This window comes from Anthonomus grandis, chromosome 17 (genome assembly GCF_022605725.1).
Source record: "Anthonomus grandis grandis chromosome 17, icAntGran1.3, whole genome shotgun sequence".
Taxonomy (NCBI): domain Eukaryota; kingdom Metazoa; phylum Arthropoda; class Insecta; order Coleoptera; family Curculionidae; genus Anthonomus; species Anthonomus grandis.
Genome location: NC_065562.1, coordinates 5,135,878 through 5,151,766, shown reverse-complemented (window position 1 = coordinate 5,151,766; position 15,889 = coordinate 5,135,878). Strand labels below are relative to the sequence as shown.

General features: G+C 32.2%; 1 protein-coding gene across 3 annotated transcripts in view; it reads left to right on the top strand.

Moving 5' to 3' along the window:
- The window catches only part of LOC126746296 (serine/threonine-protein kinase 26), a 231,244-nt gene that overhangs the window by 16,321 nt on the left and 199,034 nt on the right, over positions 1-15,889 (top strand). For all 3 annotated transcript variants that reach the window (XR_007663854.1, XR_007663855.1, XM_050454472.1), the window contains one exon: positions 8,461-8,685. Coding sequence is in view for 1 of the 3 variants with exons in the window: in XM_050454472.1 (XP_050310429.1) it covers positions 8,461-8,685 (225 nt within the window). In the remaining 2 variants the exon portion in view is untranslated. The remainder of the gene's footprint in view (positions 1-8,460; positions 8,686-15,889) is intronic.

Sequence of the window (15,889 nt, the reverse complement as noted above, 5' to 3'; positions counted from 1 at the left end):
CTATAAGTGTTGTTAACTTTTACCACTTATTTCCTACCTGTCAAATAACTTTTAATTATTTTATTGGCTACACCCCGAATGCCGCAACTTTTTAATTTGTTTATAAGTATTGAGTGGCTAACGGTGTGAAATGCTTTTGTTAGATCTGCAAATATACCTAAAATTGATTTATTTGCGTCATACAGCTGTTCCATTAACTTAATAATGGCATCCTCGGTTTACGTCTTCTCCCGAAACCCAAATTGGTTTGGGGGTAAGAATTTTTAAGAATTGTTTCAAATCTTGGATACATTCGAAATAAGGAAAACCGTCTAAAATTATTTACATTATCCAAAGACCCCGACTTATGAAGTGGTATAACAGTGCCCATTTTAAGAACATCTGGAAAGAAACCTGTACTAAAGCATACATTTGTTATTAGTATATATTTGGAAATTTTTTTCAAAATCTCTGATTGAACATTGTCATGTCTTGGCGCTTTATTATTTATGAGTTGGTGTATAGTTTTTTCAACTTCTTGCTGAGCGGTCAAAAACAGAAACATAAACTCTTCAATAAATGTTCCCTCAACTAAACTCTTGATAATTAAACTCCAAGGCTAATGTTGATCCTACCCTAATGTTGACTCCTCATGTTACTAAAAAAGCCATTAAAGTATTCTGACAGTGCCTTATTTTCAGAAATAATATCACCACTCTCGCTTTTTAAACTTGTTATCTGCCCTTGTTCAGAGTTCTTTCTGCCACACAATCCATCAACATTTTTCCATAGTCCATTTCCTTACTATTATTTTTACCTTAATTTATTTGTGAACTTTGTTATTTATATACTTTTTTGGATTTTTTTATATCGCGATTAACGAAATTATTGCACCTTTTTTATTCTGCTTTTAGCTGCTCATTATTTGGTTGTTATATACATTTTTTAAAAAGATCGTTTTTATAATTTATCACTTTAAGTAACTTCTTATCAACCAAAACTTGTTTACACAATTTTTTCTTGTTCGTTTTATTGTATGCATATTTTTTCTATGTAAAACTTTTTTTTATTAATAAAATGTGTAAATATTAACATCATCATTATAAGTGGGAGAATACCATGTTTCTTGCTCTAAATCCATTTTCAGTTGGTCATAATTTATAATTTTTTTAATTCTGTGATCTGGTATTAGAGTTTTTACTGATTTATTGTACCCTAATATTTAATACTATTGGATAGTAATCAGTTATATAATAATTAAGTATATAATATTTGATATTTCTAAAAAAGGTTTTTGCACAATTTTACAAAATAATGAAAAATTGCGTATCTGTACTTGGTAGTAGGTACATAGAGCTTATTACAATTTCTTCATTGTCATAACCCTCCAATTCAATTAGAAGACAATTTACTTTTAATAAATATTACACATCCATCACATTTATTGACTTGGCCCTTATTATAGATTGTATTGTAATGGTCAATATGAAAAAAGGTTAAATTTTCAATATAGTATGTTTCAGTTAAAACAATAACATTAAAATCACGGACACCTGATCCAACAAACACCGCAACTTACCAAAATTCTGGTCAATTCTAGATATATTTAAATGAATTAATTTAAGGCAGTTTTGAGGAATAGCTTTTTAAAATAAAGCAATATTTTTGTGATCATAATTGGGTGCCAGAATCGGCTCACTTTGATAATCTCGAACATATGCGTTAATTTGGAATCCTAATATTAAACTAAAAGTTTAAAATTTAAGATTATAGACAAGCACATTTAAAAATATAATAGAATAAAATAAATTAACACTAGATTGTTAAAATTTGTTGAAAACCTAAAAGCTATGACACATGGGGTATAAATAAAATTGGACAGCACAATATGGAATAAAAAATAAAACTTAAAACATACAAAAAAAAAGTTTGTGCTTAAAATTTAAATCAGTAAGATTCACCAATTATTAAAAAACTATCTAAACTAACTAAACTATTTCCCATTTTATAAAATTATATAAGCGACTTAATATTATACAGATAGTTTGTTCTCTTAATTGGTACCGAGTTATTTTTTTGTTGGGGTTTTTTTTTTTGAATTTCAGGTTGTGTTGTTTTCGTTTCTGGTTTGAACTACAATAATCAGGTATTCCACTAACTATTAGGAGTTGACTGGCAGTAGTTTCTCGGAGTCCCAATTTTCTTGCAGAATATTGCTTCCATTCTAGAGTTACAGCTTTTTGTCTTTTTATTTGTGCTTCTTGTTTATTTTGGAAGACTTCTTTAAGGTATTTATGAAGAATTTTCCTTTCTTTGTTCTCTCCCTTGGTGTTCTCAGTACAATGAATATCTTTGTTCCTTTCAGCTTTTTAGTGTGTCTCAAAATATCTTAGCATAAGAAATAATTATTAGTGTCAACCGGCACAGGTCTTGTTTTGCCAGGAAGTGGCTAACCCAGTCGGTAAACGTTTCGAAAATCACCAAACCGAAAATAGATTTCGATATATAGATATATAGATTGTCGGTTTACTATTCAATAAATCTAGACAAGCTGTTATGTCACCTTGTGGATCCTCTTCTTCTCCTTCTTCTAGTCCGCACAGTATTAGTTTATTTCTTTTTCAATTTTGTGTAGTTTTAGTTTAGTAACCTCATCCTTAAGTAACTCGTTTTCACCTCGAAGCTGCTGTATTTCACCTCATAAGTCTTCCTTCAACTATTGAATTTCAGCAGATAGTGTAGCTCTATTTTGCTGTATTTCCTCCTTTTGCCATTTTACCATAGATAAACCCAAAATTAATATATCTTAAGTATTTTAGTGTAAGGTTTGCTTTATTATGCAGGAATTCGGTACTGGCAAGGCTTATTGATGAAGACCTGATAAGGTCTCGTAAAGGGATTTTACTTGTTTACGTGAACACTATTTATTGTGATTGCAGGCTATTTTTGAATCTAAAAGTTTGTAATAATAAGTAAATTAGGTACGTACGGCTACAATCTTTCCCTGTACCACTTTTCACCAATTTCTTTTTACTTGGTATCAGTTAAAAAACTAAATTTATAGAGAGCACTTTGTGTCGATGTTTTATTACATATATAAGAGACCACACACACACACTGGTATGCTACTTCTTCCGTTCTCTTGGCTTTTAATTAGATTATAATAGTCTTGGTATACCAGTATAAATTTTTAATAGGCATCACTGTGTGATTGCAAATCCATTATTAGTCCAAAATTAATCATTGACTTCACAACAATACCTTTTTTAGGCAATGTGTGTTTCATTTGACACTGTATACACAAATGTAAATATTACTACAATTAACTACTAAAAAACTTAGTATTAGAATTTTTGTATTTAACTGGTAATTCTTTAAGCATTCATGTGCTTCCTCAATGACCTGTTCTTATGGGATTTTTGTGAAATCTTATGTTAGCCTCTCCTGGTTTTCACCAAATGCTACTGCACGTATTTTCATCAGAATTTACTTCAAACGTAAATTTAGAGTATCTTTCTTGTGAAAAATGGAAACAATTATCTTCTCATTTTCACTTTTAAATAAGACATGGATCTTTTGGACTGTAGGTTGTAAGACTGATGTAACCTGACTATGATTTACTGCTGTAGCTATTGATTACAATACTATTCTAATGACTAAAATAAAATTACTTTAGCAAGCTTGCATTCAAGCGCTCTTAATTGCGTAAGGCTCACATGAAGGCAACACGCCACCACCAAAAAGCTAGTTACAACCGGTCTTTTTTGACATTCACCGTATTCAACTTATTTGTGTTTGTCGACATAAACCAATGAGTGATTGTTCGAAATTTACAAAATACAAAAATATTTATTTCTAAAAAATAAGCAAATATCGTTGATCTAGGAAAACGTCATTTGTTGCGGTTGCAGTTTATTTATAACGTCCATTTTACCAAATTACATTGGAGACACTTTACAAAATTACTTTTCTTAATTAAAAAATTCATTGAGTGAGTGAAAAGCCTTGGGCATCAGAAACAATTTAAGTTGTTTTTTAAAACAATTTATATTATTAGTTACTTTAATATTTTGTGGCAAATGGTTATGCATTTTTCTTGACATAGAATATGGCCCCATTAGGGTAGCAAGTAAACGACTTTGCGGTTTACACAAATTTTGTTTATATCTAGTATTTAAGGAATAAATAAATTCTCTGTAATGTACTGTATAGTTATAAAGTAAGCCATTTGGTGTATGTGAACACTAGCCGGTGAATATCAACATTCACCAATTTACAGATACAATCTAAATTTAAAAAATGTTAGAATATTTAAATTTTATTTGGTATGAACCAAAGATGGTCAGACCCGATAATTATTGTCAAACCTTCTTATCTCAACTTGTTTTGAAATTAACCTGAAAACCTAAAACATTGAAATTTGATTGAAATTAATTTGGAAAAATTATTCATGTGAATAGAAAAATGTTAATGCAAATAAAGATATCTTAAAGATTAACTAGTTCCATTTAAGAACTGACTTCATCCAACAAGACTGAATGTATGTATTGTATTGGCCAAAAGTAGATAGATAAAATTATTTTTTATAAAACATCAATAAATCTGAGTAAATGTTGTTGTAGAATTATTTAGAAATATGAATTTTTATTAGGTTCTTTGTACAAACATATAAATATATTGCCAATTTTTTATTAATTATTTTGTCAGTGTAGAAACATTTGCCAAAAAATGTTTCTACACTGACAAAATAATTATTTAAATTTCTCTAGACAAAAATTTTTTTTACAATTCTTCCGGTTTAACGTTCCAAAAATAAAATCTCGTTACCAGTACCGTAAGTGCTTGTGAAGGTACATAGTGTGTCTGCAACATGAATAAGAATATCGGTAGATTTAAAACAAAAAATTATTAAAGCCTATAGTGAGGGTGAGCGTCAAGTCGAACTTGCACGAAGACTTGATATCAAAAAAACTGCTGTTTAGGCAATAAAAAATAAATATAAAAGGACGATTGAGTAAACCAAAAACAAACTCTGGATGACCAAGAAAAATTAATAAAACGCTCTACGCAAAATGAAGCAAATAAGCACCAGTGACCCATTCATGTCTTCCCATGAAATTTTTTGTGAACTAACCACTTAGGAGTGTGCAGTGTGTCTTCCAGAACGGTAAGAAGAAGATTAGTTCAATAGAAACTATTTGCACGTCGACCAATGAAAAAAAACCTTCTAAGTAAAAAAAAGCCGTTTGACCCGATTAGAATTTACCCGTTGACACTTTGATTGTTTTGTTTAATCAAGGTGTCGGAATGAATGGAAACAAATTTGTTGGAGCGACGAATCTAAGTTCAGTTTATTTAATTCAGATGGTATCCAGTTTGTAAGACGCCCCCTGGTCAACGTTTAAACCCCAAGTTTACCAAAACCATAGTAAAGCATGGAGGAGGATCGGTTACGGTGTGGGGTTGCTTCTCTGGTTTTGATGTAGGGTCGATACATCGCATAATCAATGGACAGAGGGATATTCTTAAAAATGTCAGGCTGCCATTTGCTGAAGATAACTTACCAATAACTTTTAAGTTTCAACAGAATAATGACCGTAAACATTCGTCAAAGGTTGTGAAACTGTTCAAATCAAAAGGAACAAATAGTCAAGTCAAAGTCAAAATATACTTTATTTGCTAAGTTTACAAACTTGTGCTAAAAGCTTCCTAATCCTAGAATTTATAATACAAGTATTTATTTGGTTATACAGGATACAGGACAAAAACAGAATACAGAATTGCTTTTGATTGTACATAGAAGCATATTTTATATAATCAAAGAAAAAACCAAAAAAGAAGAAAAGAAAAGGCGAGAACCAACAAAAAAAGAATAATAAAAAAATAAATAAATAAAATCTGATCAACAGATATATAATTAATTTTAAATATTAAAATGAGTCGTTAAAATACTCTTCAATGCTGTGGTAAGCTTTTGGTAAGATTAATTTCTTTAGTTCTTTCCTAAACTTTTTAAGGTCTGTAACAGTCCTAATCAAAAAAGGAACATGATTAAATATTTTACAACTAATAAATATAACAGAGTTTCTCGTAAGTGAGGAGGTGGGGATTAGAAGAGATAAGTTGCCCACTTGACGAGTATTATGACTGGTGCAGGATGGTGAACTTATGGACTTATGTATGAGTGTTGCAGTTTCCACTATAAAGAGTGAAAAAACTGTTAAAATTCTTTCAGCTACAAAAAGAGGTTTACAAGAGACTCTCAGACCAACACCACACAGATACTTTAATGCTTTTTTCTGAATAGTAAAAATTATGTTAAGGAGTTTCTTGAAGCACAAACCCCAAAATGGCAACCCATAACGGAGAGTCTATTAAGGCGAAATAAACTGAACGAGCAAACAACCCCTCCAACTCATGCCTGGCAACCCTGACTGCAAAACAACCAGAAGAAAGTTTTGCAGCGAGGCCCAAAGCATGGTTGTCAAACCTTAAACTCTCATCAATGAAGACGCCGAGAACTTTTTTGCAAGCCGCTCAAGAACCTTTGAGAGGGTAGACAAAATTGATATGGGACGGAAGTTAGAGGGTCGGTCCAAGCTACCACCGTTATGAAGAGGGATAATCATAGCTTCCTTTAAACAGGATGGGAACTCGCCCTGAAGAAATGACTGATTGATTGCCCAAACCAAAGCACCTAAAGCGCTCGCAGGCAGAAGTGACAGCAGACGTGAAGAGATACCATCGGAACCCGAAGACCTATGATTCTTCAAGCACTGAATTGTTTCAAGGACCTCGGTGGCATCTACAGGGTGGAATGATTGGTTGATAGCATTCCGATTAAGATACTGCAATGGATCGCCGTCACTGGGAACTGCTTCCAGTAACTTCTCAGCAGTAATAGAAAAATAGTCATTGAAATCATCGGGCCCCAAGTCCGATTCAACCAACCGCCGACATACCAATTTTAAAGTAGCCCTCTAAGTTACCTGATTTAAATCCAATCGAAGACCTGTGGGAAATTGTTGATCAAAGCATAAGGGAGCAAACCATTGGGTAAAACAAAAATTTAAATGTATATATAACATATAAATTATAATACTTATAATAGGAACCAAGAAATACAAAACACTTGAAAAAATATGAAACACTAAAAAATACAATAAGAACATAGTCATACATTAAAATTACATACTTAATACAACATAACACATAAGTAACCTAGATGTAATAAAATTAAAATTTCATCACTGGTGATAAACAGAAACATTAAAAGAAGCATTAGATTAAATTATGTGCATGAAACTACTACAAGCTATAAAATCCCTTATTTAGCAAAAGTGTCCTTGCTGCTCTCTTAAACTTTAGTTGTCGTTTGTTTAAGGGTCAATGGTTAAAAAGTTTCCTACCTTCAAATACAAATGAATTCCTAACAAGACTACCGTGAGGAATAGGCAACCCAAGCAAACAGGCCTGGACGGTGTCTTTCAAGATCAAGATCCCCCTAAATTTCTCAAAAATAACTGTGTGTGTGTTACTGTTTCCAAAACAAAGAGGCAGCATAAAGTCAAAATTTTACATTTAACAAATAAAGAACGACAAGACTGATAAGCAGACCTTACCCCAAATAAATAGCAAACTGTTCTCTTCTGAAAAACAAACAAGCCATTAAAAAGATACTGAGAACAGGACCTCTAAAATGGGATACCATACCGAAGGTGCAGCTCAATTAGGGCATAATATGCATTTTTAGCTATTGCAAAATCCAAATTATTTGTTATCACTCTTAAGAGCATAACACCTAGATGAGACCTTACACTTTGCAAACACGAGAGATGTGTTCCTCAAATTTTAAAGTATCATCAATGGTTAAACCCAAAAATGTATTAATCTGTTGGGTTGCAACAAGACGAGTCCATAAGAATATTATTAATGGAACCTTTAAATTTGACAATATTAGTTTTCGAAACATTAAAACTCAACAAATTTGAGTCACACCAGGTTTTTACTTTGTGAAGACCGGCAGTTATTTTTTTGCTTAATTAAGACAGATCATCATGCCATAAGTGTCTATCTACTTTTGTCCAGCATAATAATCTTCAATTATTATTTATCCCGGACCAGTTTATTAGTTTAATAAATTATATGCATAATTATAATTGTTTTTCAGTTTTTCAAAATATATTTTCATACCTGGATTATAGGTTTTTTCCATTCTTTAGATTAAAAAATACTCTATCTACTTTTGGCCAATACTGTATATCTCCCAATACAAAACACTGGCACATTAATCAAGTGCAATGGTATTATTGTTTTAAACACTTAATAAAAAGTTATAGACTATTAACGTATAAAGTAATTAAATCGAAATGAATTTGTAGACAAAGTTATCTTATATATTTCTAATACCTAGAATTTCATCAAAGTCATCACCCAGAGAACTGATTGAAATAACGATAATGTTACATTATTTTATTACAGAAAGTCGATCCCGAACTAATATTTACAAAACAAGAACGAATTGGAAAAGGTTCGTTTGGTGAGGTATTTAAGGGAATTGATAATAGGACGACCCAAGTAGTGGCCATCAAAATTATTGATTTAGAAGAAGCCGAGGATGAAATTGAAGATATCCAACAGGAAATTATGGTGCTATCTCAATGCGACAGCCAATATGTAACAAAGTATTTTGGGTCGTTTCTTAAGGTGGGTAATTTTTTTTAATTGTTATTGTATAACGCAAGTATATTTTGCAAAAACGGGTTTAATATTTATTTTTTTAAAATGCTATTGTTAAGAACTGCGTCTCCAATAAACCTCTTTACATGTTTCCTGCAATTTACAAAATATGTAACAATGGCTCTGAATAGTTTTTTCTGCACAAAATAATGTAATTTCTTGATTTTGCAGCATTTAAGTTTTTTAAGTTATGATAAAATTAAGGAAAGTAAGATTTTACTTGAAAATTTGTACCAGTGACAGTAAGCGGGTTCTTTAAGTACTGAGAAGAGGTAACATTGAGTGCGAACAGTATCAATTTATTTCAATTAATAGTCAATTGCAAAAGCTAGATAAATTTTACTGGTTTTTAAAATATTCTTCGGATGCAAAAAATGAAAAATGCACGCGGTGTGAAACTACATCCTGCGCATATCTTTATAATTTTATTTTCAATAAACGTTCTGATTATTTTAAGGAATATATTTTCATACTTTAATTTTCATTCACAGGTTGTCGCCCATTTTTTGGGGTATCTGAGTGATATTTTTTTTTTTGCGAAAGCTAAAATAGCGCGAATAAAAGCTTGTTATATGCGTTGTTGTTAAGTTACATCAGGATCACACAGAGCCGTGATGTTATTCCGGTAGTTATTGAATTAATTGCAATATGATGGTTACATAGAATTTTTGGTTTGGATTGATTTAGCATCTGTGAAATAAGTATCTATGAATTAGCTGGATTATACAGTATCGGCATCAGTTTTTGTCACCACAGTCATATGAAAATTTATTTAAATTATAATTTATAACAAAAGAATTTACATATTCGTCGGGATTGGTATTACGAGAAAGGCATTGTTATTTCGACGTTCGCGTGACAGGTGACTTCATACACTTTCACCAGTTGTATATCGGTTGGGGAATCGATCATTACGCATAGACAGGTGCGCATTTAGTGCGCTGAATTATATCATTTAGTGAGCCGCGTCTGAATACAAATAAAATATATACGAAAAGTATTTGTTTAAAGTTCAGTTACCATAATCCCATTATGAGCAGGTCAGCCCAGTTCCCTTCTTGTTTAAAATAGACCGATCCCAGGACTCAATAAGGAAGGAGTTTAATGGCAGATAGAACTTGGTCTTGTAGCAGTTCAAGGTATATTTGGGCGTTTAAAACACCATCAATTAAAAATGGCCCTATATAATCTTTTATATGCAGATGATACTAAACTTTTTAAAACAATTTTATCTAAGCTCTCTTACTCTTCAGTTTGATTTAGACCATTTGTCTAAGTGGACTTCAAATAATGGTCTGCATTTGAATGTATCAAAGTGCTCAGTAACATCTGTTACTCATAGTAGGAATTTTCTTGATTTTGCCTATAGTGTCGATGGGAATAATATTAAGAGTAGAAAAAGTTAGGTCTCTGGGTGTAGTTTTAGATTCTCAGTTATCTTTTAGTTATCACTTTTTATCTATGGTGGGAAAGGCTTACTAGCAACTTGATCTCATTTTGGGTCATACTAAAGATTTTTTCCCTGGGGTTTTTAAACATTTATATTTTTCTTATGTCAGACCATGTTTAGAATATGCCAGCATCGTGTGGTCGCCTGGTGCATTGTCATTTTGATCTGTTAGGGGCTGTCCAGCTGTTTAGTCATGATATTTCACATATAAATTATCTTCAGGGATGTAACACTTTTCAATACTAGAATTTAGACGACATTGCAGTCAGATGTTTTTCTTACATAAACGTGCGGTGTTGCCATTATTTAGGAGAATGCATAATCTTCAATTCTCCAACCTGTATAGGTAATGATACATTAAATGCATGATATTTTTAAAAGTGCGTGTGAAAACTTAATTTAGTTTAATTCGAGTGTGAAAATCTTCACACTCTCACACTCTGTGTTTGCTAGATCGCAGATTCGGTATTTCTTGCTCTGATTATCTGTTTTTGCTAAATATGTTCTAAATATGTTAAGATAGTTCACAAATATTATTATCACATAAACACCAACAGAAATAAACGTCAAAATATCATACTAATATTATAGTTGGGTTGGGTAAGATCAAACGTATTTTTGTTTAGTAAGGTATTATGACATCAAAATGGTTACCAAAATTTAGTTCGTTTAATAGATAATCTGTTCAACATTTAACCTATATATTTATAGTACCTTCTTCTTTAATTGTTACATACAATAATAAATATTTATATTTCATATACACAGTAAAAAGCTTAGCGGTACCGCCGGACGTCTGGACGCAAACGTCTGCGTCTCGACCGACTCGTGTCTCATATATACAGGGTGTTACAGAATAAGATGCTTATCCTTAAGGGTGATAATCCTCAAGTGATTTTAAGACGAAAAGTTTGAATAAAGTTATGTCCTAAACCCTTTAACTTTTAAGCTACAAGGTGTCTACAAGAATCTTTAAAAAAAATCGTCTTTTCATCATAACTTTAATAACTTCCTAGATATGTTTTATAAAATTTAGCACGAATCCTCTGAGTGTCAACAGCCGTTTTTTGATGTAGGTGATTTTTTAAAAGTTTAACCAGTGGTGTCGTAACTATTTTTTAAAAAGATAATGTACGCCACTGGTAAAAATATTTTTTTTTGTAAAATAAAAAATATTTTTATAATTCCCATTAATTTTTGGGGTAAGTTTATGATTTATTTATTTATTTATAAACGGGCCAAGCCCCATTACAATTCTGTTAAACTTTTAAATTCACAACAGTATTACATAATATAGGTAATATGCAGAAATACAGAAAATCATTAAGTAATAATATCTAACCTATGCTTACTAAAACTTATAATCATATACAATATCAATATCAATAAACAATATCATGATGTTGGTTTGCTTGTCTGATTGTTCTAGTGATGAAATTATTAAGACCATAGTTAGTATGGTGGATTGAGTAATGAAAGCTCTCATCAGTGGTTCTTAGTGGAGCATGAATTTTGATTTTTTGAAGTAGCTCTGAATCTCCAGATTTTCCATGTAGGATATTGTTTTATTTATTTATTTATTTATTTCTTTATACTCTTACAAACACATTTAAAATGTAATTATATGTGGGAGTGCTTACTGGCTTGCAGAAGGAAAAAGGAAAACCAATAATAATGATGAAACTAAACCTACACTAAAACTAATAACATTTAATAAAATACACCTACTTACAATTAAAAATCAAAAACAAAAAGAACAGATTAACAAGTAAATGATTAATCAGATAAGGATACAAAATAAGTCTTAATTTGGCGAATACTAATATTAAAGAGATCTATATCATATTTTTGTATATAATTATTACATTCTTGCATCATTCTATTAAATGGCGAACAACTTGAGGGTGAACACTGGAAAAGATTGTTATTTCTTATTCTCAAATTGATTTTAGGAACAGCAAATGATAGATGATTAATTAAAGAACAGTTCTTATATTTTAAGTTGTTAGTTATGTAGTAAATAAATAAGACATAATTCATATTATGCCTAACACTCAATCGTGCCATTTTAAATTCAATTAGCATACTATTATAGGAGATCATATAAGGATATGCATTATGTGTTCTTAAGTACAGGTATCTTAAAAATCTTTTTTGGGCCCTTTCAATCATATTAATATGCACCATTGCTTTAGGTGCCCAGATAACTGAGGCATACTCCAAGATCGGTCTGACCAGTGAGTTGTACAGAATTATTGTTGATTTTATTTCTTTAAAATGTTTTGTATTTCTTATTACAAAACCAAGAAGCTTATATGCTTTGTTTACAATAGTTTCATAGTGTTGCTTAAATTTGAGATTTGTTTGAGAACAGACTCCAAGATCCCTAAATTTACTTTTCCTAGTTAACGATAAATTATCAATTTTGTAATCAAAATTTATAAATTGCATTTTTCTTGTGAAGGTTAGAATTTGACATTTATCTATGTTTAATGACATTTTATTTTCTCTGAACCACTGGGCCACCAAGTTCAAATCAATTTGCAGCTCAAGACAATCAATAAGAGATGTTATGTGCATAAATAATTTAAAATCATCAGCAAACACGAGACATCTAGCATGCTTTATACAGTTTGGCAAATCGTTCAGAAAAATTAGAAATAAGAGAGGCCCAAGGTTACTGCCCTGAGGCACCCCAGATGTTACTATATATATTTTTGACAATTTTGTACCAACTTTAATTTGCTGAGGCCTTCCGGTAAGATAAGATACCATAAACCTACATGCTTTCAGCGAGAAACCAAATTTACCCAACTTATTCACCAACAGCCCATGGTCAACCCGATCAAAAACCTTTGCACAATCTGTCAAGACAACATCTAGCTGCTCTTGGCTATCTACTGCATTGGCAGCTGCCTCAGTCAAAGTGCTGAGATTGGTGACAGTTGAGGCATCTGGTAGAAATCCATGTTGTTGCTGAGAGAATTTATTCATGAAAAAGCTCAAAATATCTTGGTATAAAATGTTTTCAAAAATTTTTGCGAGAGAATTAAGAACGCTAATTGGTCTGTAGTTGTCAACCAAAGAATTATCTCCTGATTTGAGGATTGGAGTAACCAAAGCATATTTAAGCACTTCTGGAAATGTGTTTGTTTTTAGACATAAATGTATGAGGGGATACTATCATTGCCAGTGGCCTTTTTTGATTTTAATCTCTTAATGGCTGCTTGAATTTGCATTTCAGAAATCTTGGAGAATGAAAAGTTGCCAGTAGATTTATCAAAGTTAGGTTTTTCAGACTGTTGAAATACTGAGCTAAAATATAATGCAAATGTGTCAGCTATTTCCTGAGCACCGCTAACAGTAGGTACACTCCCCATAGCATACCTCAGCCGGAACACCAGGTCTTGAACGCCCAGACCTGACAAAATTCCAAAAGCTATTTGGGTTAGTTTTGACATTTCTCTCGATATTCTCATGATAAGTTCGAAGCTCACGTGCAGTTTGATATTTCACTGTACTTCTAATTTTGCAATATTCATTCCTAATTTGAAAATTGGCAGTGCCTTTTTTAATTTGTTTATGCAGACGTGTCTTTAACTTAATATTTTTCTTTAGTTCTTGAGATAAGTATTTTGGAAAACTTTTGAGTTTTCGAGTGCCTATTTTAACTTTCTATTTGGGTATTGCCAGGTCTAAGCATTCATAAACCTTTTGATAGAACACATGAGTGCACATGTCAACATTTTCAGCCCTTTCAAGTTCTGCCCAATTAACTTCCCTCAATAATGTATACAACCTATAAAAGTCGCCCATTGAATAGTCATAAATATATTCATAGTTAATGTAATGATGATTTTTTATGTGATTTAAAGATATCGGTAAAACCATACTTAAAGCAGGATGGTACTGATCTTCATCAAGAATTGGATTACCACAGTGTTCTAAATTAGTTATTTGCATATTAGATAGTACAAGATCCAGTTTACTTTTCATTTTGTTAAAGACATTATTATGCTGGTCTAAATTATAAAACTTTAAAAAGGTATTTATCAACTTACTTTTCTCACAGCCTTCTCTTACATAGAATGGTAGGTTAAAATCTCCTAAGATAAATATATTTACATCCTTATCTAAGATACATTCAAAGAGGTTAAAAAATTGCACATATATATCAACATTTGCATTTGGTGGAATATAGACTGCACATAAATAAATATATTTCTTTTTAATTGTAATTTTTACCAGTAAGCACTCAAGACAAGAATCCTTAGGGATATTACTGGGGACGAGCTTCATGTCCAAGTTCTTCTTAGCTTCTACAAGAATCCCACCTCCCCTTCGACCATCTTTCCTGTCGCTTCTCATCTGTTGTCTAACAGCTCTGCATCATGGAAACCATCTGTGAGCCAGGTTTCGGTTAAAGTGACTATATCATATTCTTCAGCTAAAAAGTTAGTATAGAGTTCACTAACCTTAGTTCTGAGGCCACGAACATTTTGATAGTAGACTTATAAATGTAGAGTGGTAGCCTGATGTTTCGTCTGGTCTAAGGATCCGCCTGAGTTGGTAGCACCCTTTTTTTTTACAAAAAACCTGGTGATCATGGCCCCAGTTGGCCACACCTCACGACGCCATTCATTTCTAAAGTCATCCTGTTTGTGACTTTCATAGAGGAGTAAATATCCGGGTGCTTTGATACATGCTCTTCGCACTTTACTTCTGGAAAATGTGGTTGAAGGAAGGCCTGCAGCTCCTCCGGCTTCGTACCAGGGGCTAATCTGGTTACGTGCAGCGATGAGAATTTTGGCATGATATTTGGCACCAAGCCGGTTCCAATGTTGCCAGTTTTATTTTTATCGTGTTTACTGTTTAATATTTCAATTTTTTCTTTAAGCAGCTTAATATTTTTGTATAATAAGATTTCATTTGCCCTTGGCTCTGATATGATTTCATCCTTACCCCTAAGCACTTCTTCTTTGGCTTCCAACAGTTTTCGGACCCTTTCACCTGTCATAACCTCAATGTTGCTTCCGCAACATTTTACGAGATTATTTTTCCCTACTGCTATCAATCCGGGCACCCTTAACGCACACGATGTATGGAATGATTCTTCGCAATTTACACACTTTGCAACTGTATCCACTACTGTTTTTAGGCAATATTTGCAAGATTTTTGGGAAGCGACTTTTGAAGAGTCATCGTCGCCCGCCGTATTGTTGTAAAAAGTAAAAAGATCCCTCCTCTTATAGCGGATAGTGATGGGAGCCATGTGTAGCATATCAAGTATATCTGCATCATTGTAATTATCCAATATTTTCAATATATATGCAATTTGTTTTAAAAATTTGTGTTCAACTAGTTGAAGGGCATCAATATGTACCCCATAGGAAGGAGACCACACACAGGAGGTATACTCCAGATTAGGACGGACCAGGGCACAGTAGAGTGTTTTCAAAGCGGCAATATTTGTGAAGTCTTGAGTACATCTCGCAACAAAACCAAGCATCCGGAAAGCATTATTGATAACACTATCTAAGTGATGATAAAACTTGTATAGAAGAAAGCTTGTATAGAAAGTGACACCCACTTTTTTAAAAAGAGGAGCTTTTTCAAGGGTATAGCGATCGATCTTGTAGTCAAAATTAATAGTATTTCTAGAACCAGAAAAGGTCATTATTTTACATTTAATAGCTGGATTAAGTTCCATACCATTTCCTT